At 40.9% G+C, this 25,746-nt stretch overlaps 1 protein-coding gene across 3 annotated transcripts in view; it reads right to left on the minus strand.

Annotated features, from left to right (window-relative positions):
- pik3cb (phosphatidylinositol-4,5-bisphosphate 3-kinase, catalytic subunit beta) overlaps positions 1-25,746 on the minus strand; it is a 52,833-nt gene that overhangs the window by 26,909 nt on the left and 178 nt on the right. Inside the window, exons 1-3 of one of the 3 annotated variants that reach the window (XM_037123769.1) lie at positions 25,166-25,550; positions 14,675-14,754; positions 63-258 (exon numbers count right to left, since the gene is read on the minus strand). In XM_037123769.1, the coding sequence (XP_036979664.1) occupies positions 63-221 (159 nt within the window). In that variant the 5' untranslated portion in view covers positions 222-258; positions 14,675-14,754; positions 25,166-25,550. Of the gene's footprint in view, positions 1-62; positions 259-14,674; positions 14,755-25,165; positions 25,552-25,746 lie in introns of those variants that run through there. The other 2 variants (XM_037123759.1, XM_037123776.1) reach the window with 2 other exon arrangements.

The following is a 25,746-nucleotide window of genomic DNA, read 5'->3' on the forward strand; positions in this document are numbered from 1 at the left end:
AAAAACAAAGATGAAAGAACATATGACTTCAAATACAACTGATGTGGATAGATCTCACTCACCAGTTTGATGTGCTGAATAGTGGCCTCTCGTGGAACATCCATCTGGATGTAGATACCAGTGGGCAGCAGAAAATCCACAGTGATCTGGTCCAGAGCGTGGCCGGCCAGGGGCGAGTGGGCCGCCCATATGTCCAGGAGGTCTGTCATGGCAGGAGGCATGGCAAGGGGCACCACACACCACCTCAACCATAAGGACCTGGAGGAACAGAGGAGACAGTCACACACACAGTTTAGACTGATACTGAGTATATGTGAATATATTACAAAATCTTGTGGCTTAGGGGTGGTAGTCCAGAGCACCATCAGGCCATTCCTCACAGCTAACTCATCTGTTTAGGCCTGGTTAAAAGCATCAAGATAACTGCAAATGTGAACAACTTTAAGTCAGAGACCTGAGAGTTCAAGCACAGATAACATAAATTCAGCGTGAGAAAGACACATAGTGTGAGTAAAAGAGCTTATAAAGCTGATGTTTTGGATCTGCACAAGAAAAACTGTGCCTAAATGCAAACCTTGCCAATTATCAGTCAAAAGTGACAAAGTTCAAAAAGACACGATTCATCTTGTGAAGCTTTAGCTTCTGATGTTCGTCAAACGACCCAGTTATATGTTGAAAAGCACACTTCAACCATTCGCTAATGCATTAAAACCACCATTGCACTGTTTAACATGCAGGGTCATTTTCCCCTATCCTTTTCATTACCAACAAATTGACAGATGCAAATGATTCAGTGTCACTGTAGCCCTGTGGGGGCATCACTGTGCTGAGTCCAGTGTGTGGCTGATGGCTTTAACTTGGGTGAGGGCCAGTGCTCAGAGGAATGCCCACTAAGCAAACAGAACAAAAGGTCAGCCTGCCCTCCCCTCTTTTGACAATCTGTCCCCTCCGGCAGAGAGAGCACACACACGCACACACAAAGAAAACACTCATACTTATATATGGATGATGCATGCATAAAAGCTGCAAGCTGATAAATATGCACCATGGATAATGTCCCAAAACACACATATGCTTACACAAAAACAGAACAGTCTGCCATGAAGATAATTATCAAGAGAGGCAGGAGGGGGCTAGCCTGCCACAGGTCCTCTCCACAGGCTCAAAGGCGCTGGCTGAGCAAGGCTATTTCTGTCTGCCATGAGACATGCGGAAGACTCGAATCTCAAAATTGAGTGCATGCAATGTACATAATGAACATGCAATTCAAGGAAGACAGACAAATGCACAGAAACACTAAAAGTTAAGCTGCACTAAGTGGCTTCCCAGCTGATGGTGTAAATTCAGCCCACAACCTGGTTTCCATTTGGGCTCGTGCCACAACCACAGCTGTACAGTCACACCACTTCCACCTGCCTTTTTCTCATTACCTAGTCCTCAAGTGGCCTGGTACATTAACTCTTCCACTAGGCCACAGGTCCATCTCCATTTTGTCTCGATCAGCCCATTAAAAATGACAGCCCTGATTGCCTCTAATGGTCTTTCCCCCTTGAAGTTAAGTGCTCAAGCTAGCAGCAGATGAGCCGTAGTTGCGCCACGTGTCCGAGGATGGTGCCATATCTGCTGTGCATTTGGAGCCCCAACCTCAGCCACTTAACATTATCAGTCATGCAAATGGAAACAATCTTGTGTATGTTGCTCTGTGTTGTTCAAACTGTGGATTGCCGTCTGGAATCTCTTGAAGGGACTTTACAGTTGCTACATGTGATAAGGGGTGACTCAGACAAGGTCCGTTCAACACAACAAACAACAACACACATTATACTACACAGGGGTGATTGTGTAGGAAATAACACACAGATGACAATGTTTCACTTACAGAGACACAGTTCCAGCAAGAAAAATATGCAGCAACACAAGGAACCTTTCAAATGAACATTTAGAGGCAGACAGCGGTGAGCCTGCAACGTCACAAAAGGTGCACAGTTACACATATGAAAAGAAACATGACACCCAGCATGTCTGTCTGACACACTGACAACACTGGGTGCTAAGGGATGGAGGAACAAGTACATGTGTGTACACGTCTATACATCTAAACACCTGTCTCATTAATTTGGGCTTCGAGAATGACGTTTTCACACCAGACAGCTTGACTACTGTCTCATCCTGCTGTGATGCCGACACACTCAGCGTCTTCCTCTTTCTCTCTCTTTCTCTTGCTCTCACATGCTGTATAGACACAGGTGAGCAGGGTTATTGAGGATGTGGTGGCACACAGCCAGAGGTCTGCTGCCAGGTCAGGTTTCAGCGGCTGGATCAGAGGAGAACAAGTGCGTTGGCAGGATCAGGGAGAAAGAGAGAGTTTCAAGTGACAACAAACAGAAGAGCCTAAAGGGATCCGTCTAGGTAGCCGACAATAGCAGAAGTAAACCATGTTTCACTACGATAGGCCCTTTAGTCCACAGCTCCCAGGCATACTTTGATGACTATTTGTGTTTGAAAATGCAGAAATATGATTCTGCTTGCAATTGCTTTGCGTGCAAACCAAGATAAAATGATGTAAGAGCTGTAAAAAAATTGTAATTCAAAATTTGAATTGCAATTTTAGGAGATTCATCATAGTTCCAATAGTAGCCTTTCATATGCAACTGCCTGGGATGAGCAAGAGAAACTGCCATCTCTGTTCACATCTCTGACTCTTCCTGTGTGATCAAATATCTGGAAAGGGGTGTGTCAGTAAATCAAAGGAGAGTCGGTGGATCAGGGGGAAGCATACCTGAGAGACAGACAGTTTGCTTTTGCTATAATGTTACTGACTTCCAAAAGAGATGAGAACAAAGTACATCACCCCACACATACAGTTAACTGTAGGGGTGGGCAATCACAAGCTTTAAAATGGAGACTGACCTTGAACGTATTCATAATATATTTTTTAGGTGATCACTGTATCTAAAGCAACTATGAGGAACTTTCATTTTTTGTTGATTCTGGCGGCACTGCACCACCACAATAAGAGCAACTTCTCTCATAGACTACTGGAATCTGACTCAGTGACAGCCATTCAGAAAAACCATTTTACATCTGGTGTAATCAGACAATTTAAATGATGGATTGGATCACATTTAAACAGATATTACATTTACATCATATTATAGTTATATTTTAGGACACAGACCCCAAAAGTAATTCAGTGCAACCAATGCAGCCACAAGGTCATATCTCTCATAACACATAAGCAGAAAATCACTGCTTGGATTGGAAGAAGTTCCTCTGAACCAGTGACAGTGACATGTTGTCTGTGTGAAGGCTTTCATGCGCAGATGCATTTATGGTTATTTAAACACTAGTGTTACTCAGCACTCTCTTTCTAAAACTCTCTCTGTCTGACAGTAAGAGGCCTGTGGGGCTTTCTACAATGCAGTGTGTGTCCACGCGTCTGTGGGTGTGACTGATGAGAGAAGGGCTAACATAAATGGTTAGTGTGTGTGTAAAAGGTCATGTCTGGTGATTATGGGTCTTGTGACACATTTTCTACCGCACTGTGCTAAAAATAAATTTCACAAAAAGGATCCAAGACCTCTTCACCTTGCCACTACAATCACTGTACTCCTGTAGCATGGAGACATACACACACAGGCAATACTGAGACTGCTTGAGTAAGCATTTCCGCCTCTGGGCAGGCAGAGTGAGCGTGTATGTGTGTGTGGGTGTAGGTGGGGTGGTGTGTATGCATCACCATGGCTCCATCCAGCTCATCTGTGTGAAGATGTTGTTTAGTAGGAAACAGAAAATTCTTGTATTCAATAGTTATTATTTATTAGTGTATCATCTGATGGTCAGAAGTCATTTGACGAACAAAGATTATTTCTATTCTGTTTTTGGACTGTTGGTTGCACGGTAGAGGTCCTCTGGGAAAATCTGATGATGTTTTTTATATTTACAGTTTTGACATTTTATAGACTAAACAATCAATTGTTTATAATATAACTGATGGTCCATTAACGGTCCATTCATTCAGGGAGTACCTGTTCTCTTTGGCAGTCATTACTGGAAACACAGCTCACACACTACCTCAGGTAACCTTTCAGAGATTTGGAAATGAATGAACAGCGGCTGTAGCTTTGTGCACAATATGCTTACTGTGTTGAAATCTGGCTCAATATTAGAGAGTGTTGGCCTTGTGAGTGTGTGTGTGTGTAGGTTAACAGAGAAGCTGTTAAGCTCAACAGTATGTGTTTGTCTGGGGAGCGAGTGGATTAGCAGTTTGCTGGGGGGTGTGTCTGTGTACTGTGGCTGGAGCGTGTGTGTGTACGTGAGTCACCAGTCAAGCCATACTAACACTTACTGTATTTAGGAGTGGACGTAGGTGGTGGCTGTAGACAGTAAACACACATTCAAGTGTAACAGTCACTTTAACTCTGACACACTGCTGTTGGTCAGTGACTAGACATGTTTGTGTGCATGTATGAACATTTGTACAAAGTGACTGCAGTGTGTTGGGATTAAAGTGGGACCTTTCATGTTGCACTCATGACGTAAGTCGCGTAAATAATTTCCAGGGCTGTAAGTATCTCTTTTTTTTCATCCTACAACTATTCCTTTCTTCATTACCTTAGTTCTCCCACAGTGCCCAGTTTCATCTGATTTTACTGATCAAATATTCATCTCAGTGCTGTTTCCTACAGGAAGAAAGAATGAGGAAGCATCATGAAACCAAATCCCCTGTAATGATATTCTCACAGCCACCCGGGAACAACTTGTCTCCGTACACACACACAGCATCTGAGAAGAAACATGAATGAAGTGAATGAGTGGGCGTGTGTGTGTGTGTGTGTGTGTGTGTGTGTGTGTGTGTACTTTTGTGTCTGTAAGGTTTGTCTGTGTGAACCGACCACATCCGGACAGCTAACAGTGCTCTGTCGTGCTAACCGCCTCCAATGACACAGTGGCACATGTCTGCCTCAGACAGGAAGCAATGACACTCGACAGGAAATGAGTGACAAACAATAACCAGAGCAAAAGTCCCAACCAGTCATTCATAAATAGATGATGAACGCTGAGTCACAGGCTGCCCTGTTATTCTTATTCCTGAGGAGTTATTTTTTTATGTTGTTTGAAGTATTCTAGTTGAATAAACATGATTTTTTTTTTTTTTTAACAGGAGCCGATAAAATATCTGTGCATTGAGAGTATGTAGAGCAATGTTTGTTCACGCACTAACAGAGTTAGAATCCACACACATTAGCAGTCCATCCCAAAGATGTGAGAACAGATGCAGAAAGTTTGAAATGTTTCAATTTGATCAAAGCACCATTCTGTGCTTGTTGTGTTGCCTTATGACTGCACTTCACAGAGATACAAAGGCAACAGTGTGAAAGACAGAAGCTGGAGAAATACAGAAATACAGACAGACACTCTTACGAATCGTATTCTGTGTATGCTGCTTCTGTGACTACAGGTAAAACACAGATAAGAGAGGAAGATGTACTCAGTTTCACTCAGCATTACTGCTACATCACAATTATCCGACTCATGTCATTACTGTCTGATATTATGATGTTCTTACTGAAACATTTTGTCCAAAAGTCCTTCTTCTTCCCTCATTACATTTTAGATGGTTACAAGTCATCTGTGATCAGAGTGACATTTGTTACGTGACCATTAAAACTCTGTGGCATTACCATATCCAATCCATTGCTATTGTTACATCATGAATAGGAAAAGGAGATCAGATCATCATCAATCTCTTGTGACAACTATGCACTAACACATCAGAGTACCTCCATCCGTGACATCAGGAGAAGTCACTACCAGATAGATTGTGACAGTGCAAGTCTGCATTGTGACTTTATCAAGTTTGAATGACATTAGGGGCTCTAATGTGCACTCATGGCCATTTTCCTCTGTGTTTGCATCAGGAAGACCAGGTCACTGAGTTGATGCAGTGAGACAGAGAGGAATCAGCAGAAGACATGCAGAGGGTTGCAAGATAAATCTCTAGGATGCATCATCAGTGTTGTTCCTAGGGTCATCGGGGCTTTCAGGCAGACAGGATAGGGCCACCGGTTGGCATAAAATCAACGACTCAAATCTAATCAAAGGCCTGTCCTGTTATGTCACAGCACAACCCTTCACTGCAGAGGGTAAGCACCTGTATTGACATCACTGCTGTGGTGTTAACAGAACATACCTTCAAGAGTGCACTGAAAGGCAGAAAATACCAACATTTATCATTTCTGAAAAGAGAACAAGGCGACATTCATTTTTTATAATCAGTTGCCTAGCAACGGTGCTCTCAAGTTAAACCGCTTGAACAACAACCACATTACGTACTAAACTTCCCATGTCGAAAACATGATCTCACAAGTTCCACTTTAAAGGCAGCATTAGTCTGAACTTGCCTAAAACACACTGAACTGTGTTACCCATCTGTGTGTGTGTGTGTGTGTGTGTGTTGTATAAAGCAGTCTTTCCTCAGAGTTTTCCCACGCATATGTATAAATTCTTCTATTGTGGTATACATACTCAGTTGCAACAGAAAGTGAAAATTATCACCAGTGTCAACTGAGGATTCATTGGGGGGATGTTGTATTAAAGTATATTAGTAAAATCAGCTAGGTGTACCAAATAAACTGGCAACTAAGGGCAGATATATATACTACCAGTCAACAGTTTGGACACACATTCTCATTTAAAGTTTTTTCTTTATTTTCATGACTATTTACATTGTAAGACTCTATGAACTATGAATGAACTGATATGGAATTATGTAGTAAACAAAAAAGTGTGAAATAACTCAAAACATGTTTTATATTTCAGACTCTGCAAAAGAATTCTAACAGTTGTCAAATAATGCTGTCAGCTGTGTACCAACCTGTGAGCGTGAGCCATCATTTTCACATACCAGAGTCCAGATCATAATCCCATTGAGTGTTTGGAATGTGCTGGGGAAGACTTTACGCAGCGGCCCAACTCAGTAACATCAGTGTAAGATCTTGTTAAAAAATGAATGCAACTCTAGATGGAAACAAATGCTGTGACATTGCATAAGCTTATTGAACGATGGCACTGACAATGCATGCCATTATTTACTGCAGTATTTTCTGACGTGGAGCTTCAAGCTTAATGTGCTTCATTAAATTACAAGGTTAACTTTGGACACAGGACTACCATGAAATGTCCAATACATTGGTGGTGTCACAGTACAGGCAATTCTGTGATGCACAATATACTGAACAGCAATTAGCATTAAAATAGTGATAACGGAAGAGGAAGATGTACTTATGCAATTATCAAAAAAATCAAGATATAATTCTGTTGTATTCATTTGCTGCATCAAGAAGTGTTTTTAGTTTCACAGTTTTATATGAAGAGGGAAGTAAAAACCCTCTAACACACAGACTTCTTGTTGCACACCAGAAACTCATTCATATTGAACATGAACTTGTGAAGTCTGCCCTGATGAAAACCCATTATAACTTATATGATATTTGACCTTTAATAAAGACGTGAAAAGACCTCTGATGCGCAGACTCTTTGACCTGAACATACCTCTCACTCTTATAGATGTGCATCCTGTATGTGTAGTCATCATCCTTGTTTACACACATGAGCCATCTATGTCAAGAAAGCAATAAATTGGCAGCTGCTGAACCGACAGGATGCAGAGAAAGTGTTAAGGGAATCATTATGTTGCAAGAGAACATTTGGGGACAGTAGTGCATCATTGACATAGTGTGTTTTTACCAGAGGTATAGTGGGGGCAAAAGAGGACTGAATAGCTTTGCATTAATGACCATGGTAACATACCTTGATATTACCACTTAGGTGGCATTATGAGGAAATGACAGGATAGTAAAATACAAGACACTGGTGCAATAAGTAGCATTGATATAATACATATTATGATATACATACAGATATACATGCTAAAAAATGTGTATTTGAAAAGTTATGCAGACGGCCTGCAAAATAAGGACAGATTAAGAGTTCATCTTGTAGCTTCCATCTCTTTCAGTGTATGTGTGAGGGGCGGGGATGTAGCAAATTAGATGTGCAAGTGTGATGTTCCACAGAGCCTGATTCACTTCACAGACACAAGACAAGTGAGGAGAAGCACACGCACATGCACACGCACACACACACACACACACACACACACACACACACAAACACAGACACGCACACACCAATATAAGCAGCCGCTCTCCTTTCATGACTCAACTGTCAGACTCCTCACACCTCCCTCAGAGATGAGAAGTGAAGAGGGGATGGGACATGATACAAGAAGACTAGAGAGGGAAGGCATGTCCTGAAGAAAGGCTAGTTGAAAGATGAAAAGAAGGGAACAAGGGCAGCGACTGAGAGCCGTGAGTTGAATGTACAGGTAAAGTGTGAACATGAAGTCATGAGAGTGTCAGAAACTGAAGTGAAACAAGATTAAAAGTAAAGGGAAGTAACTGAGGAAGAAAAACAAGAGTTATTTGTGATAGATAAAGAGAGAGAAAGATAAGAGAAAGGAAGAGACAGAGAGGCAGCGGGTGATACAATGTGTGACTGTAGTGCGTAGACCCAACTGGGCTTGGCGTCCACAATAAGCCACTGTTTTTGGCAAGTGTGTGTGCATGCTTGTATGTGTACGTGCGTGCCAGCAAGGACGGTCCCGTGCCCGACACAAACACTACCCTTGTAATGCCCTTGCCCCCAACAACCCTCACAACATTTCTCTCTCTCTCTCACTCACTCTCTCAAACACACACACACAAACACAAACCAGTTTGGCCTCAAAGACCAGTCCACAAACTGAGCTCCAGTAAAAACACTGCGGCTGGAGGGGGCAACAGGGTCATATGGCGCTGGTCACACAGTGTCCCCCTACAATAAACAACAACACTCGCATGATTTACTGCAGGGTTCAGTATGTGACGTGTAGCTTCAGCCGCCTATTACTCACTCCTTCAGTTGCTTCAAAAAACCATATGCACGCAGACAGACACAGCCACATGGGTCAATGCCTGAGCACATGTAAATAAGCTGCTTCTTTCAGCCCAAGCGTCTCCGATGAAAGTCAATACGACAGTAAGTATATACCAGCTTTCCTCAGAGACATGGAGGCAGAGCACTCAAAGCTCACGTTCGCCATACCTTTACTGAAGAGCTAGAGGCTATGCAAACTCTTATCACATCCCGGGGTCATTATTCAAAGTAAGCTCCGAAACAGGCATGAGAAAGCATTGCAGGGCTGAAAATAAAACCACATATGTAAAACCTGCCATGCCAATCTGATTCTGAGAAACAGGAAATTAAGAAATTAGAGCACACAGAGACTGGATGTATTTGTCTTTGCTTCGTCTGCTCTTGACAATGACTCAAAGCAGCCAAGACCATTTCTGAGAACATTTTTTTACAAAAATACATCCTTCTCTTCTATAAATACACCTGATGAAGTCAAAACAAAGACAGAAGGTCCATTTTGAATTGTATAATATGGGTTATTTCCTTGTTTTCTTCTCTGTAAAGGGACTATTTGAATAACTGAAGTGTTGCGGGCTACACTCCACCCTCCTTTAGTTCAGCATCCAATGATCTTAAAAAATACAGGTTGTGGCTGGCCCGTATGTTTTTTCCTGTCCTGATGTTGAGGAGGATTGTGCACCAACAGCTGCTCTATGAGGGTGACATGGATTAGCCTTTGTTCCATTTGACACAACAACTTTTTTTTTTCTTTTTTAAAGGACAGATGAAGCCTTCCTTGGAAACTATGACAAAGAGGAAACAATGAACAGCCATCATTAGGAAGTGAACATGATGCAGACGTGTTATTTATCTTTTGTTTTAGGTCAATATTTTTCCATTAACATGAACCTGTCTTAGCACTAAACCTACTTACTAGCTATAAATAAAATCTGTCTTCACTTATCACCAGCTGGTTCAATCTGGTATTGTCAGAGATGTTACAAGCATAGCTGACAACACTGCAGTAAATATTTCTGATGACAGCAGATCTGTTCCAATTCAAACTGAAAAATGAAAAAAAGTCAGAAAATTGTCAAAGAAATGTCCATTACAATCTCCTGATGCCAAGTTGAGCAATTCATATAATCCATTTGATCTAGTATTGCAATTATTGAATAATCTGCACATGCTTTGTTCATTAATACTCAAACCGTTTAGTCTATAAAATGTCAGAAAAAGATCAAAAGCTCCTAGAGCCTTAGGTTCTGTCTTCAAATTGCTTATTTTGTCTGACAATAGTCCAGTACCCAAAGATGTACTTGTATAAGTCTTCAACACTAGAAACTAGCAAACTTGCTAAAAAAATGATTTAGGCAACAAAATTGACTAATAGATTAGTCTAATCCAGTGGTTTTAAATTTTCAAAGTCCTCAAACAAGAAAAGGGATAACTGTGCCCGACCAATTGCATCCACTCTGCACATGTCAACAAGACAGCCTAAGTGATGTCAAAATGTTGGCAGTGCAACACATTAATACATTTTAATCCTATACATTTGTCTCTTCCTATGCACACATCCCACAGAGAGATGCACCGCACATTTTGAAAGCCCCTATTTGATATCTATATTGTACCATTGTCAATTCTGACATTATTTAAAAAGGACAAAGCATGTTTTGAACAACCCGTTTATGACGTTTATAGCAACTTGTTTATAACCACAACAAAGGAGTCTGATAGAGCAATGTGAAATACAAGTTCAGCCAAAGAACAGAGCTGATTGAGAGGTTGTCTGAGGTCACTATCAAAAGCACTGCAATACGATTCTGAGGAAGTGGGAAGTCACAAACAGGCTTGATCGGCTGTAGATGCTGATTATATCCTTCAATATTTGAAAGACTGGAAATAAATGGACAAATATAACACTGAACTGCCGTTAATGTAGTGGGGATGGCTCCCACACACACTGCTGATTTTTCAGTATAAGTCTACCAGCATCTTGCCAAACCACCATTTATCTCCCTCATAAACAAAGGGCCACACATTGACGCTGAATGGCACACACACACAAGCCTGGAAATGGGAGAGATTTCTTGGCTGTGGCTGTCATCTCGCTATAGAGGTAACCGGGTTGCTGGGAAGCCTTTGCTGCAGTAAATGACAAGTTGATGTCTGCCTCTCCACTTTAAACATCCATCCATCTGTCTGGGCTGCTCAACTCTACACACAGGGTCCTTTTCTGTTCAACTATTAATAAAGCACACAGAACAAGAATAATGCCAAATATATTGTATTATCACTGTTTCCTATGGAGACAGATACACAAAAGCATCAAATATAATGTTGCCGAGCATGCAAGGAAACTGGCCATCTCCATGTTCCATCTATAATTAGTTAACTGTAGCACTACATGTTCTATTGTCCAGCTGAAAACACGGGCTAGTCTAATTATACACAAGCTCTGTAATGCCTCGGGTAGCAAGGTCAGTGGCATACAGATAATGGCACCCAAACACAATCTGAAGAATGGAGAAGGGCAGGGCTTCCTAGGATTGTGAGTCAAATGATTTCAACACACTTCTTAATGTTAATACTAAAAGCAAGAAAGAGAACACTCAGGTCATTTCTGGAATAAAGAAAAAAAAGACAAGTCAGCACAGACGTTCCTCATTTTTCTTATGGGAAGCTATGTGAAGATCCTGCAGTGCAGTGGTGATAGTATGACAGTGTTGGTGGGAAGATCACAGGAGACAGAGCACAGCATGAGTAATTGGATCAAGTTATTTTTCCACATTTGAGTAGGAGTGAAGAAAGGAGGGGAGAGGGCAAACAGAGAGCACAGGTGGGAGGCATCTGTACTGATAATTGGTGGTTATTGGCCACCGGCACTGATGGACAGCAGGAAATGGGGGTTTATGCGGGCAAGCTGCACCTGCACAAGAACAATTATAAAGCATTACATCTGAGAAGAGGAGGAAGTTAAGACCGTGTTTGTTCTGTGAGTTGCTGCAGCTGGCACACATGCCATCATGGCAGTGAATTGCAAAAAACAAAACTTTATGACACAGAACTGCCACTACTGATTATTTTCATCATCGATTGTTATGGCAGTTTTTCTTGATTAATTCATCCATCAGTTGTAGGAATCGACCCATACCTGATTATTAGTAATTAAGGAGACCATTAAAGGTTATTTAGAGTGGATATCATTTTTTGCAGTAAAAATACATTTCTTAGCGTCAAAATTTTGGACAACCAATGATGGAACTTAACTATTATGTACTTAAGTACTGTACCAAAGTGACCATTTCTTTGATAACTGTAGTTACTAGTTACACTGCAGATTTAGGTTATTCAGTGTTGATACACTATTAGTTGTGATGTCTAAACCAATCAGATTATGCTGTGGTCAGGGTGCTGATTGACACAACAGAGTGGTGACTACAGTCAGAAAAAGGACGCTGTATATCTGCCACAAAAATCAGACAAGGTCAGTCGGTCCATCCACAATCAGTTGGCCCATTAAGTGTTAGAAAACGGGAAAATTGCTTGTTTCATCCAACCAACAGTTCTAAAAGCCCATGGAGTTTAAAGCATCATTATTTACCTTTTAACTTATTAACAGCTTATAAATCATTCTGATGGTTCAGTGTCTTGTAATAGACTGAATGGTGTCATTGTCTCAGCCACTTGTTTCTGCACTATGTAACTACAGTGAGAATGTAGGTTCCACCTACATGTTTACTTCATCATACAAGCTTTCAAGACATCAACCAATCAATCAATCAAATAGCACCAGCATTCACAACAAAATTTATCTCATGAAACCTTCCCATTCGAGTCCAGACCCTACCCTTTACTTACTGTCATCATGGAATAAGTTTTGTTTGAAGTTAGCACATTTATTACATCTGACAAATTTTATACACTATTGGCGACACCAAACACCACAAAATTCTAATTTCTACATAATGTCGCTTTAATCTCAAAGAAGACCAGGGAAAAATGAAAATATTCACATTTGGATGAGCCAAAAAAACAGATTACAACAATTCAATGATTATCAAATGCAGATCTAAAATTTCTGCCAATCGACTAATTCATTAATGAACTGACTGTTGCAGCTCTTGTTTGATTCAAAAGTAGAGGAGGAGGATAGCATGTTGTAGGAGACAACAGCAAAAAAGGACAACATGTAACAAACAAACCATGCTGCACTTGAAAGCAGCAGCCTCACACACTCAACTTGTGACAGCCAGGGCTGGATCGACAAATTGGGTCAGTAGAGCTGAGAGTGCTGCAGGTCAGGACTTTAATGGTTAAATTTACAGAGCCATTCATCCAATCACCACAACTGTTCTAAAAAGGGCATCTTCACGAGCTCACCGGGCAACTACAGTGATGGAGTAAGCGTTTGTACACACACATACACGCACACACACGGCCACATATTTATACACATACCTCTTTATATGTATACACATAGCACTGTGCTGCACAGCACGTCCTGCAATAAGGACACACTGTTCCAAAGTCTGTCTAAATGTGGCACAGGGTGCAATACTTGTGACGAGGAAATGACAGCCAAGTTTAGCAACAGCTCAAACCTGATGAAACACTTCAGACTTTACAGTGCTGACAAGAGCCAAGAAAGCTACAGGAGAAATTTAAGGAAGCAAAATCATGCTGATAACTTTCACACAAGGCAGCTGCAGTGACATTAAAAAAATAAATAAAAACACAAGATCCATTTTGTTGTCCTATCCGGACTAGTTCTACAGCAATTCAGACAAATAGGAGGACATAATGCATCAAAAGCAATGCAGTGAGAGTGCACTCAGGTAGTGTAACACTGATCTCTGACATGACAATAAAGCATGCTGGCTGACTTCCACATATTCCCGCCTGTCAGGACGAGGCCTACTCTGCCAGATTCCAGTCAAGTCAGTGCCTCATTCCTCCTCTCCCACTTATACACAGAAACAAATGCACACATACACACTACATCACAAGTTAAGTAGGTCAAGATAACTGCAAGATACAGCATGTATACACACACGGACACACACAGGCACGCACGCACGTGCACACACACACACAGATACAGACACGGCATGAAAACTGGTCAGGGGTGAAATAGGTGAGAAAGATACGACCCGTCTTGGGGGGTCTGAGGGCATGCTCCCCCGGAGGAAAATTTTGAATATTTCATATTTTGTGAGAGAAAGATCAAGCAGAATTACAAGACAGTATGAATGTATAATAAAGTATCTATCTATACATGGTCACATTATGCTATTTAAGAAATGAGACTGACAACTTCTTTCATGAAGTGCTGGCTACACTGTGTTGGTGCTATGACCTGCACCTTCTTCTTGTGCACTTCTGTTTGACAGTGTGCCTGCAGTGCATGGTTACAGAGAATGCAATGTGCAACGTGCAAATCCCTGCTTACTGATCTACCTGAACACATCTGCTAGATGGAATGATAGCTCTTGTCCTTTTACTGTGACTTTGTCCTCTAGCTTGAGTCAAGTCTAGCTCCAGCTGCACTTGATCCCTGCAATCAGTCTCGAAAAGCCACACACACACACACACACACACACACACACACACACACACACACACACACACACACACACACACACACACACACACACACACACACACACACACACACACACACACACACACACACACACACACAGGGTTGTACCTGCTGTTTCCAAAAGTCTCTTATTTCCTGTGACTCTGCTCCTTGCTGGGGGTGTCTGAATAGTGGCTGGGACACTGCATCTGATGGAAGACAAAACACAACAAACTGATCAAACAATGTGGGGGATGTCTAGGAGCTGTCTCTTGAGTTTGTGCGTAAGTTCAAAGAACTAGTTCAAGTGAATGTCAATCCATGGGAAGTGGTTAAAGTGGTTGATCTAACAAACTAGAATGGAAACAGAGGTGGCTTTTCTCTTTTAGTGAGAGACTATACACTGAGCGCAAGTCTGCATCATCTGCTGTAAACTCTCTCACACACTGTAATTGGCCCCCACTGCCCCAACATATGAGAAAAGACAACAGAAAGTACAGAACGCTCAAAGCTAAGAGCCCCAGCTGACTCCGCTTCACCATCTCTCTTTTCTTATCATCTATTCCCTCTGTCTCTCTTCTCTATGAAACCTAATCATTTCTCCTCCACTCAAGGTCAATTTGGAGATAATTTTAGAAATCATTGAGAAGGCATAATGCCTGCACAGGCAAAAGACCTTGTGGTGAAGAAAAATATCATTCACACCTACAAGAATGTCCGAGTCACATCTACTTGGTGTTGAATCCCTTTAGCACAAAAAAAATTACAAATATCATCCTAACTAAAGAATTTCTACAAGAATTGATGCAGTAAAGTGGAAGTCCAAACTATTGTGAGCATCAAGCAGGATGTATTGCTAATGTATTAATTTTGACTTATCAACTGCAGAATTTTTCAGAACAATTTTCTATTTATCTGTCAATTTGTACATTTTCCCTCTTGTAATATTTCACTTGATATTACCAGGACAATTTACTCAAAGTTAAACTCCCAAATCAAGTTTAACCTCGTACCTTTGCTTTACCTTTCAACTCAGTACGGCAATATCGGGGAGATCTGAAACCATTAGTTGATCAACAGAAAATCAATTAGTGATTATCATCTATGATCTATAATTACACACTTTTTTGTCATGTGTGATAGAAAATATAAAATTCTTGGTTGCTGAGATAAAACAAAGAATTTCACACACACATTTGTGACTATTGTCTAACATTTTATAGACAAAACAATTGATGGGTTAATCAGGATAAATAATTATCAGACTGATCAATGAGGAACATGATGGTTGCAGGATAATACTAGAATTGTTATATAGGGTCTTGCTCATCAAAGGGTTTCAGTTAAACATTATCTGTGCTTATCCAGCTGAAAAACAATTCACAGAGACCATTGATACCATGCATCACCCATCCAGAGCAGCATTATTAAAAAATTATGCGAATGAGACTCAAAAATCACATATCTTTCTGCAGAATCGCCAACTGCAACTTTAAATTCAAATGGACATTATGACAGGAGAGATTTGAATATGTTGGACTTGAACATATTCCCTCAGTCGGAAAAAGGTAATTACTTAATAAATGAAAGCCTGGTTCATAGCTACAATTAAACATATGTCAGGCTGTATTTCCTTTCATTTCATAAGTAATATTGACTCTGACAAAGGCAGTAGAAGTGTTGTTAAGTCATCTGATTGGGATCTTTTGTGTCATCACATTCAAATGATTTTGGGTGCATCGAGTTGGCTGGTAAGCTTTAAATTCGACTATGAAAGATGAAAACCTCAAGCATTGTGGCTTGAAATGTCAAGATGAAACAAGAAGCAGAGGACATGACCTCTGTATGTGCAGACAAATTTCTCAGGGCGGTCAATCGTCCTCTCCATCAGTAACATCTGCCAACAGTTCAAAGAGCTGCAACTATGGAAACCAAGATGTGAACTAACCGATATGGTAAACAAATATACTGTGTGCAAAGACACACAGTGAGGCCATAGAAGCTGATGATGACACGCAATGCACACTCTGATTGAGGCCAGTAAGCTTCCTGTTTTTCCCCAGTGGTTAAGATGCTCTATCTTGTTTACCAGGGTGTGACACAGAGAGCTTCTCAAAAACAACTGTGGTGTGTGTGTGTGTCTTTTATGTACAGACACAGTGGTATTTTTAACCTTACAATGGAAGTTGACCATAGATTCATAGAAAGAGTTGAGACTCTGGGTTTCCCCAGAAAATGATAATTATTTTTGTTTCCATGCTCAAATACAGTAAAACTGCACTTGGGGTGACCAGTTCCAGGAAATGTGTGTTTAACACAACGATAAAATCTCAGGCCAGAGAGAGTCAATGTTCAACTCCCCGAGTGGATTTAGCTCAGAGTATCACATGATCCACAGTGAGTGTGTGCGTGTGTGTTTGTTACAGTGACTTTAGGAGAAACTGAGAAAGCAAGACAGACAGAGGGTTCACTATGGAGTGGTTCAGGGATGACGTGTTTGCTGGAGGGCCAAGCCCAAACTCAGTTCTGTTCCTGTTCTCTTGAAACAACCTGACTATAAAGTCAAAGGCATGAGGCACTGAGGCCCAACCTCGCAACCTGCTGGATCGAAATCAGCGACAACATTCAAATGTTGCTGTGGCTGATCGATGTCAGTGGTTTTAATGTTTTGGCTGATTGTAAATTCATGACAGGGTTGTGTTGTAGTTTATTTATAATACATGCTAGTTTACTTACAATTCAACGAAAAATAAATCATGCTGTCCTTAAGCTTCTCTTAATCAGTCTGTATTTTCAAATCTACAAATGAAAAACATTCTTGTCTTAAAAAAAGGTCAACTCTCCTCTGTGATTGTGGGTTCTGTCTGTGTGGGATTTTAAAGGGTATTAAAGAGTATGAATAATAAACATTTCTGACCTATTCTTTTTTTCAAGATTACTGGGCTATTATCTGTTTTTGTTGTCATATGTTTCCTAGAATTTTGGTTTGACATAGCATTGAATGAGATAACTTTTTTAACACTAGCATAGCACTGATAAATAACATCATTAGTGTATATCATTACAGCGTCTCAGTTGCCAGGGATACCACTGCAAGTTCGTTAAACTCAACTTATGAAGGATAACAACAATGACAAAACAATTTCCAGGACAATGCACAGATTAATGGTTAGTGACGTTAGCTTCTAGTGTTTTGTGTATCTAGTGAGGTTTCTTATGGAAGAGGAAGTATGCTCATACGTAGACTTGAACCTGTCCTGGAGGACTAACTGAGCCAACACACAGACACAAGAAAAAGCTTCCCCATAAATTGTTGTCACTCTTATCACTGAACAAACACCACAGTGAGAATCTAACTCTGATATGTCTTTCTCCCTCCCCACCCAACCACACAAACACACACCCTTCCTTTCCTCCACCCATCCTCTGGTACAGGAATGTGAAGAATGCAAAAATGCAAATGCAAAACGAGAGTGGGCTTCATCAACAGCCAAGTCTCTCACTGTCCCTCACCTTGGGGCACTCATCATGGCTGCCAATATACTCTTGATTTCTTACTGAATTGGTCATGTGGGTCAGTCACTGGGGGAGCATGTTTGCCATTCTCATAAATATCCTTCATGTTCTTATAACCTGCAGGCCATGAAGGTCAGGTGAGAGCTCCTGTTGTAAGCAGTTGGCTTTGAGGGTTGCACAATAAACAAAGTCTCCTGAAGGACCTTCAAAAGCACTGTAGTCTTCTTACTGTTCCTACCAATGACCAAGCATAAGCAATGCACAAATGCTTTTGTCAACCTTATCAATATAGTGCCAGATGTCAACAAATTGCAAAAAAAAGGAGAATCATGCTCCCTATGATGGATATGAAGTAAGTTTTAAGTCTCTGGAAATCATCACGTAAAGACGATTTAGGTAATGAGCTCAAAACATGCGAAAGGAATGCGAGAGGAATGCACCAGCGCACACATTTCACAAACTCCCCAAACCAAGTGTGGTCTGAAGGGCCATTACATTTGACCATGCGTCATCACTGCTTCACCGTAAACAAAAGAGCACTGTCCATTTCTAAAAAACAATACACACCCACTCATTAGCACACTGGGATGTTTATAACCCTCCATCCCAGAGAAACACACACAGGCGGGTTTTGCTGCAAAGTAAAGTTGAGAAAAGATGTATTTTACACCTTTAAGTGTCTCCAGATGGTTTTTACCTACTTCTTTGTCCTGTCTCCCTTTATTTAGCTTCTTGCTTCAATCCCTATTTATAGGTGCTATTGTGAGGCTGCCCTGAGGTGGGTGGAGTGTGTCTGTGTGTGTATGCTCAAAAGTTCCCCTCAGATGCTGTCTGTAAATCAGTTACCTTCCGGCTGTCTGACTGAGCAAAGGTCTGTCTCAGTCTGGGCTATAGCACCGCTGATCTCTCTGAAGACAAACACATAAACCATGTCAAAGCTGTCACATCATAATTACAATACAGACAGAAACACAAGCTGTCTGAGCTCAGTCGTAGGTCATATAGTTTTACAGGTGGAAAGGAAAGAGCGGTTGAGAGTGAGATAAACTCTTAACACTGTCCAGACAACACAATGACATCATGACGGCAGCATAAAGTCGCACAACACCTGTTTTTAACTACAGCTCAAGACAAACATCATCCTCCATTTTCTCAGCACTAACATGCCAGAAAAGAAATTGTGCTAAACTCTGTCCATACTAAATGCTGTCCAGGTTACTATGAGGACACACCTCCTCCCATCTTCAGTTCCTCATACACTTAAACCTTGTGTGAGACAATTAACTATTACTCCCCTTCCCACCTCAGTTATCTTGTGCAGTCTCAAAACACACTAGCATCAACATGTTAATATGCACGAAAGTGGAGCCAGTTGTCAGTTATTTGTGGATACGTGGGTGCAGGAATGTTGGGACGAGCACAGCATGTGAATGTATCCACATGTCACCATAAGGCCATATGAATATTAAGCTATCACCAGGCTCAACACGTGTGTGAGACTGTGTGTATGTGTGTATGTGTCATAAGCAATTGGAACCTGTGCTGTAGGGAAGCGTGGTCATAGAGATGTGAAGCTGAGGTTTTGCCCTCTCAGGTTACAGAGAGGAAGCTGGAGCCCCCTGGGGTGATAGCATGAACTGATGCTATCTGCGCATCTAGGGCTGCCATAGTTACCACATCCAGCTGCTGTATCTGTGAAGATACTAATAGCCACTGCAACAACAGGTGTTGTACCACAGGTGCCTGGTTGTGTTATCGCAAAGTCTACTGCTCATCGACAGCAACAATTTAGTGTTATAAATTTACCACCTGAGGTAGATTACACCTGTTCCAAAATGGTTTTGCAATAATTCTAATTCAAAATGACACATCATAATGACATTATCACGTCTCACATTCTGACATTGTCTACATCTGATTGAGCTCAATCACACCTTTTCCCTTCTATATAAATAATCAATAGGACCAGACAGACAACATTTAGCTTCATTACCAAAATCCCAGACAATATTAAGTCTCATATGACAAAACCAATATCAGAATCAGTATCACAGCTATACATAAGAATATGAAATATGAGAATAACTAGAATACAATATGAATGTTTCCATCATTACATGTGCAGGAAAAATAGACTACAAGAATATACAGCCTGTTAATTCTGTGTATCAACCCTCTCAGATATGTAATGCAAAGACAGAAGAAGGATGATAACCTTGTCCCCATGTTATTTGTGTGAGCAAGGAATTTGTTAGAATGCTGATCCCACATCAAATGTCATCTAGACTATCCCATTATCATCAGATTTGTTTTATACAGGAAGTTGAGGAAAATGCATACATCTTTTCACTGTCACTGTTTCTTTGTGTATAATTAACTAGACTATATGTAATCAAATGACTTGTTTCTTATCCTTCCTGGATGAGTGTCTATTGTTTTTACTGGACATTGCACCTTGCATAACACGCTTCTCTGATATCTGATTTTCCGATAGAATAGACGAGTTGGGGGACAAAAACTTGCAAAAACTGGTAATTGACAGCTTAGCAACCTTTAATGCAAGAAGACACCAAAAGTATGCTATTGTTTTCTCAACAATCCTGTGTATGGTTTGTCTTTTGGGTTTGATTTTAGTGGTACATTTGTAATCAATGTCATGTTAACAGTAGTACCACCCTCTTGGCAAATTAATCACTGAGAAAAGGTAGCTATTAACTTGGTTGTTACTGTGTTCACTTCACACGTCTCATTTAAGATTTATATCTCTTGTATATTTCACCCTACCTTCTCTGGCATTTCTCTCTCTGCTCATTACGTCTCCCTCTATCTCTCTCCTGCTGTCTTCCCTGCATTCCTTGGCAGGTCTCGGCCTGCTGTGCAGTAAAGTGGAGAATTCCAGCGGGTCGTTCTCATCTAACAGTCAGTCACATTTCTTGCTATGGCATTTTCCATTTCTATGTATAGTGTTATAATAAGCTATAGGGTGCAGTTAGAGCGGCTGCCTTTCCTTTTTCAGTGCTGGTGGCAGAGAGAGATTGTGAGGCTTAAAAAAAGACTGTTGTAAAATTGTGAAAGCCAGCTTGTACACATTCACACAAAGTAAAAAACACACATACACAACACGTTTTCCGACTCCCTTTCATACCATGCACTCAGAGGATGTTACGCAAGCCTTTCACTGTAATGAGGGTTAATTACTTTAAAAGTGTAGCAGCAGGAAGTGTGAATGAGTGTGAGAGAGTGAGAGGGAGATAGATGCAGGGGCGGAGAGGGAGAAAAAGAAAATTCACTAATCACTAATAATAAGTGACAAGAATTGCAACACAAACACACACACAGACACACAGACACACACACACACACACACACACACACACACACACACACACACACAGATGTCCCACTCCATAGACACAGACAATAGAACATGCAATCAGGTTGCAAAAGTGGGTCTGTAGGCGTTTCATCTGAAAGTGTTGTTATAACAAATGCATTGGAGACAAAAAACAACCTTTTCTCTAATGCTACTCCACAGCTCACTCTCTATGCAGTTAAATAATGCTCCCTTTCAGAGCTCCAGCAGCATTTAGCTCTATTCAAACACAGCAGGCAATCAGTGAGACAGAAACTCAATAGCAGAGAACATACTGTCAGGAAAAAAAATCTTCTAGTCAAGGACCATTAGGTCAATACACGCAGCACCTATCTGACACAGTACGCAAATACACTTCTAATAATCATTTGTCGTATTAGGCATTTTAAATCCACCTTTCCCCCCCTCAATCTCTCATCTTTTACTTGGATTTAAACCCTGGCTATTCTATCTCCAGTACTATTGTAATATACAGCTGCTGTATATACAGTGCGGCCATTTAGTATTAAGACAGTGGACTCAAGCACGTTGGAGTTAAAATTACAACAATAACAAACACATTGAGGTGTTGACTTTAAACTTTCCCACACTGTTCACCCAGTATGAATGTGAACACCCTTAGAGTTGAAAGTCAGCATTTTTTCCTCATTGGCCTTGTATCAATTGAAATCCAACATGGTGGACATTAGCCAAAACAATGAAAAACCGATCACCGATCCAAGAACTTGCATACTGTGCAGTATGTTCAGTTTCACCTTACAGAGAGATGCCTGTTGTTCTGATGAGTTTTATGGTCACAGACGAGGAGTCTTTGAGCTAAGTGAATCAGTGTACCACCAATAATATGTATCACTGTTCTGATCACTGACAACAAGCACACTGCTGCATATGAAGTAAGTCTGGCTGTATTACGTACAGGCTTAAGGCTTTACGCCCTAATTTCAATGTACTGTTGGTCAATGAGAGCAAAACCATGTTTTTGTTCTCCCGCTACAGTCCACCTTTCTCTTTCTCCTCTTAATTCAGCCCCAAATAGCCGCTTACATTCAGGTAGCTCAATCCTAAACCCCAACACAAATCAGAAACCTTTCACTAAAATGACCTCACTTTAGTGTTAAACTCTGAAAGGCCAGTGATGAAGGAAATAGACGTCACCACAGTTACAAAACTTTTTTTTTTTTTCCCCCCCGACACACTTATTTAGAATTCTGCTTTCATTTGTGCCCAGCTTCTCGGAGAGGCCTGCTCTGGGACTAAATCTGGCTTGGAGTAAATAGCTGCATTGTTGGCTCATGTCTGTGTAATGACGTCAGTTAGAAAGTCTTATCAGACAACTTTACCTCAGAAGGGGCCTGACAGCAGACCCCGCCCAACAAAGAGCAGCCAGGACAATTGCCTGATCAAAATAACAAATTCAAACTCATCAAATGGAAAGTAGTAGTGCTTCCTGTGCCAATACAAACCTAAACTAACAGCAAGTATTGGCTAATTGTCTTGGGAAATTCTCCTCTTTTGAAACAAGTTGTGAGATTCTCTTTCTGCAAGCATCCGTCCAAGTTTGAGTAATTAACTGTGTGGGATGGCACAGGCGGGAATGTGTGTAAATACTTGGAAAATGCCTTTAAATGGCTGCCTAACTGTCAGAGAGATGATAGCTCTATCAATTATAACTAAACAACAACAACAGTCAGAATATCCTTACAGATAGGTGTGTTTGTGTGTTTTACATCTATGAACAACTGAACAGGAAAAGTCAGACTGAGTCTCACATTACATAAAAGACCAGTTACAATTGCTGGCCTAGTGCCCCTGTAGAGCACGTTTCAGGGTCAGGGTGGTAAACATGGTTAAGTCCACTGCCATACTTCTGTTTAATGTATATGAATATCATTATATTGTGATAAATTATTTTTTTGGTAAATTAAACAATCCAAAAACCAGACAGTGTTTCTGGTTTTTTGGTTAAAATAGAAAACTAAGTCCTGTAATCCAATATCCAATATTGCCATAAAGCAGTGCAGCTCACTGATTTGCACCACTTCCAGCAATGTTCTAATACAGCCAAAAATATGAAATGGAAAGTAGCTTTTGCAGAAATAGTAGAGTAAAATATCTACCGGATGAAAAATCATCACATTATAAAACAGAAAAATCCTCAAGCTAAATACTGAACACAGCTCTAAGTACACATGAGGGCACGCACATGTCAGCTCAGCTGCTTTTGTTACTTTTTCCTTGTGTTACCCGACATTGTAACCTCAGACCTACTGATGCAGTCTGAGCTTAAATGATTGACAAAACATTTCTGCCTTAACATGAATGAAGAGCACAGGGGCTGTTAGGAATACTGAGCCTGAGGATATGTAAGGACAAACACAAAGACGTAAGCGCACACAAAAGCAGTCACGGTCTCCACATGCATGACAGGTAGGAAACGTAGAAAACAGTTGGAATTGGCCTTCTTGTTTCATTGAGAAAGAGGAGGGCTGTGATTCAAGACATGCTGCAACAAGAATTCAAGATGACAATTCTTGTAAAGTAGCAACCATCAAGTTAGCCAACTATTCACTGAATACTTCAAAACAGACTCCTGACGTGCATTATTGCTGTTTCCAAATGTTTCTTCAGCATTTTATATTCATCTCTACCAATGATATTTAGCCCCTGACCTCTGTCTCTGACCAAAAAAAACAAGATTTTATGGATAGTGCAGAAAAGCTGACTAAATGAATTACTCTAAAAAGTTTCACATCCTCTTTCAGCAAAACAGACACAGCTGTCATCAATGACGCAGTGCAGTGTGTTATACTATTTTTAAGACTACGTATGGTTTTATTGATTTCTAAAATGAGGGCCGGGGCCCAGGGATCAGATGAAGAGCAAGATGATCCTTATCAGAATGAGAAAAGTAATAGTTGAAATTGATGATCCCACTACAGTTCAGATTAAATAATCAAAAAAAAAAAAAAAAATGCAGATAGGATTCTTTCACATGACCCCTGAGGAGGACTCATCATATGAACTCACATCAACTTCAACACTAAAGTCCAATATGAGAGATTAGCACCTGCGACGAAGCTAACTACAACGTCCAGACCTGCGTCTGTCAAAATAAGAGAATTTAACACAAACTCCTTTGGCCAAAACCAACACAGTTACAATAAGAGCACTTATCAGATCCACGTCCCTTGAGGGGTAATCACTCCGGAATGCTTCACTCTGTTCTCGTATGGAGGGAGAACAGAACAAACTCACACACAAATGTATTTACTTTGTTGTTGTCTTGGTTAGCTGCTGAAGGCAGAGCTCTTTAAACCAAAGCTGAATCCTTTACCAGTCCTCGGGGTCTCTTGGTATATTAGGCATAGTTATACTTAATATATACGGGAACAACACTTGATATGTGACATTTACAACTTAAACACCGCCCGTCACAATCTATTTTAGTGAACGTTGCTTTAAGGCAATACCGGAAAATACATTTACAATAGATTAATTTTGTCTAAATATAAACGGTCTGTCGGTTAAATGTCGCGTTCAAACGCGGCTGCTATACATTTGAAGAAGTTCTCGAGGTATTTTCTCCGGGGCAGCGTTATGATTAAGCAAATCGACATTTAATTGACAGACTGATAAAAGGAGTTTGGCGTGAGGTCCTCGCTCGGCAAGTGGGAGGTGGGCTACGGAGCTGATATCAAGCACATAACAAGAAAGAACAAGTGAGGACTTACCTTTAGTCACTGTATGGTGCGAGGTTGCTGAAGAATGTGTCGGACCAACAGCTGAAACTTAATGCTGCCGTGATGTCTTCGCGACAGAGTAGTTTCATATGGAAAAAAGTCTGTGACACACGACCCCGCCGCCCAGCTGTCTCCCTACGCAGGACACGGATCTCGCAGGTGGACAGGAGCGCGGTCCTGCTTCCTGTTTGTTTCAGAAGGTGAACCAGTGCCGCTGCTTTTCCTCCGCCTGCTGTCCCTCCGCTCCCTCCGCCACCGCTGTCAAGTCTGAGAGAGGAACAGAGAAGCAGGACCTCCGCTCAACATGTTCAAAATAAAAACCCTCTGTGATGACCGGCAGCAACATTGGCGAACCGTTTCGATTAAAGACAAATCCACCCTAATCTTGAATGGCCTTTGTTGTTTTCCTTGTATAAACAGTATAGGAAATAGAGCATAACGACCTGAAACGATAATATCATCAGATTACATATTGGACATATTTTATTTCGTTCACAGTGACTCTGTGTGTGTAGATAATATTTGAACTGCGTGCTTTGATTACTTTCAAAGACACGAAAAGAAAAAAAAGA

This window comes from Acanthopagrus latus, chromosome 2 (genome assembly GCF_904848185.1).
Source record: "Acanthopagrus latus isolate v.2019 chromosome 2, fAcaLat1.1, whole genome shotgun sequence".
Lineage (NCBI taxonomy): Eukaryota > Metazoa > Chordata > Actinopteri > Spariformes > Sparidae > Acanthopagrus > Acanthopagrus latus.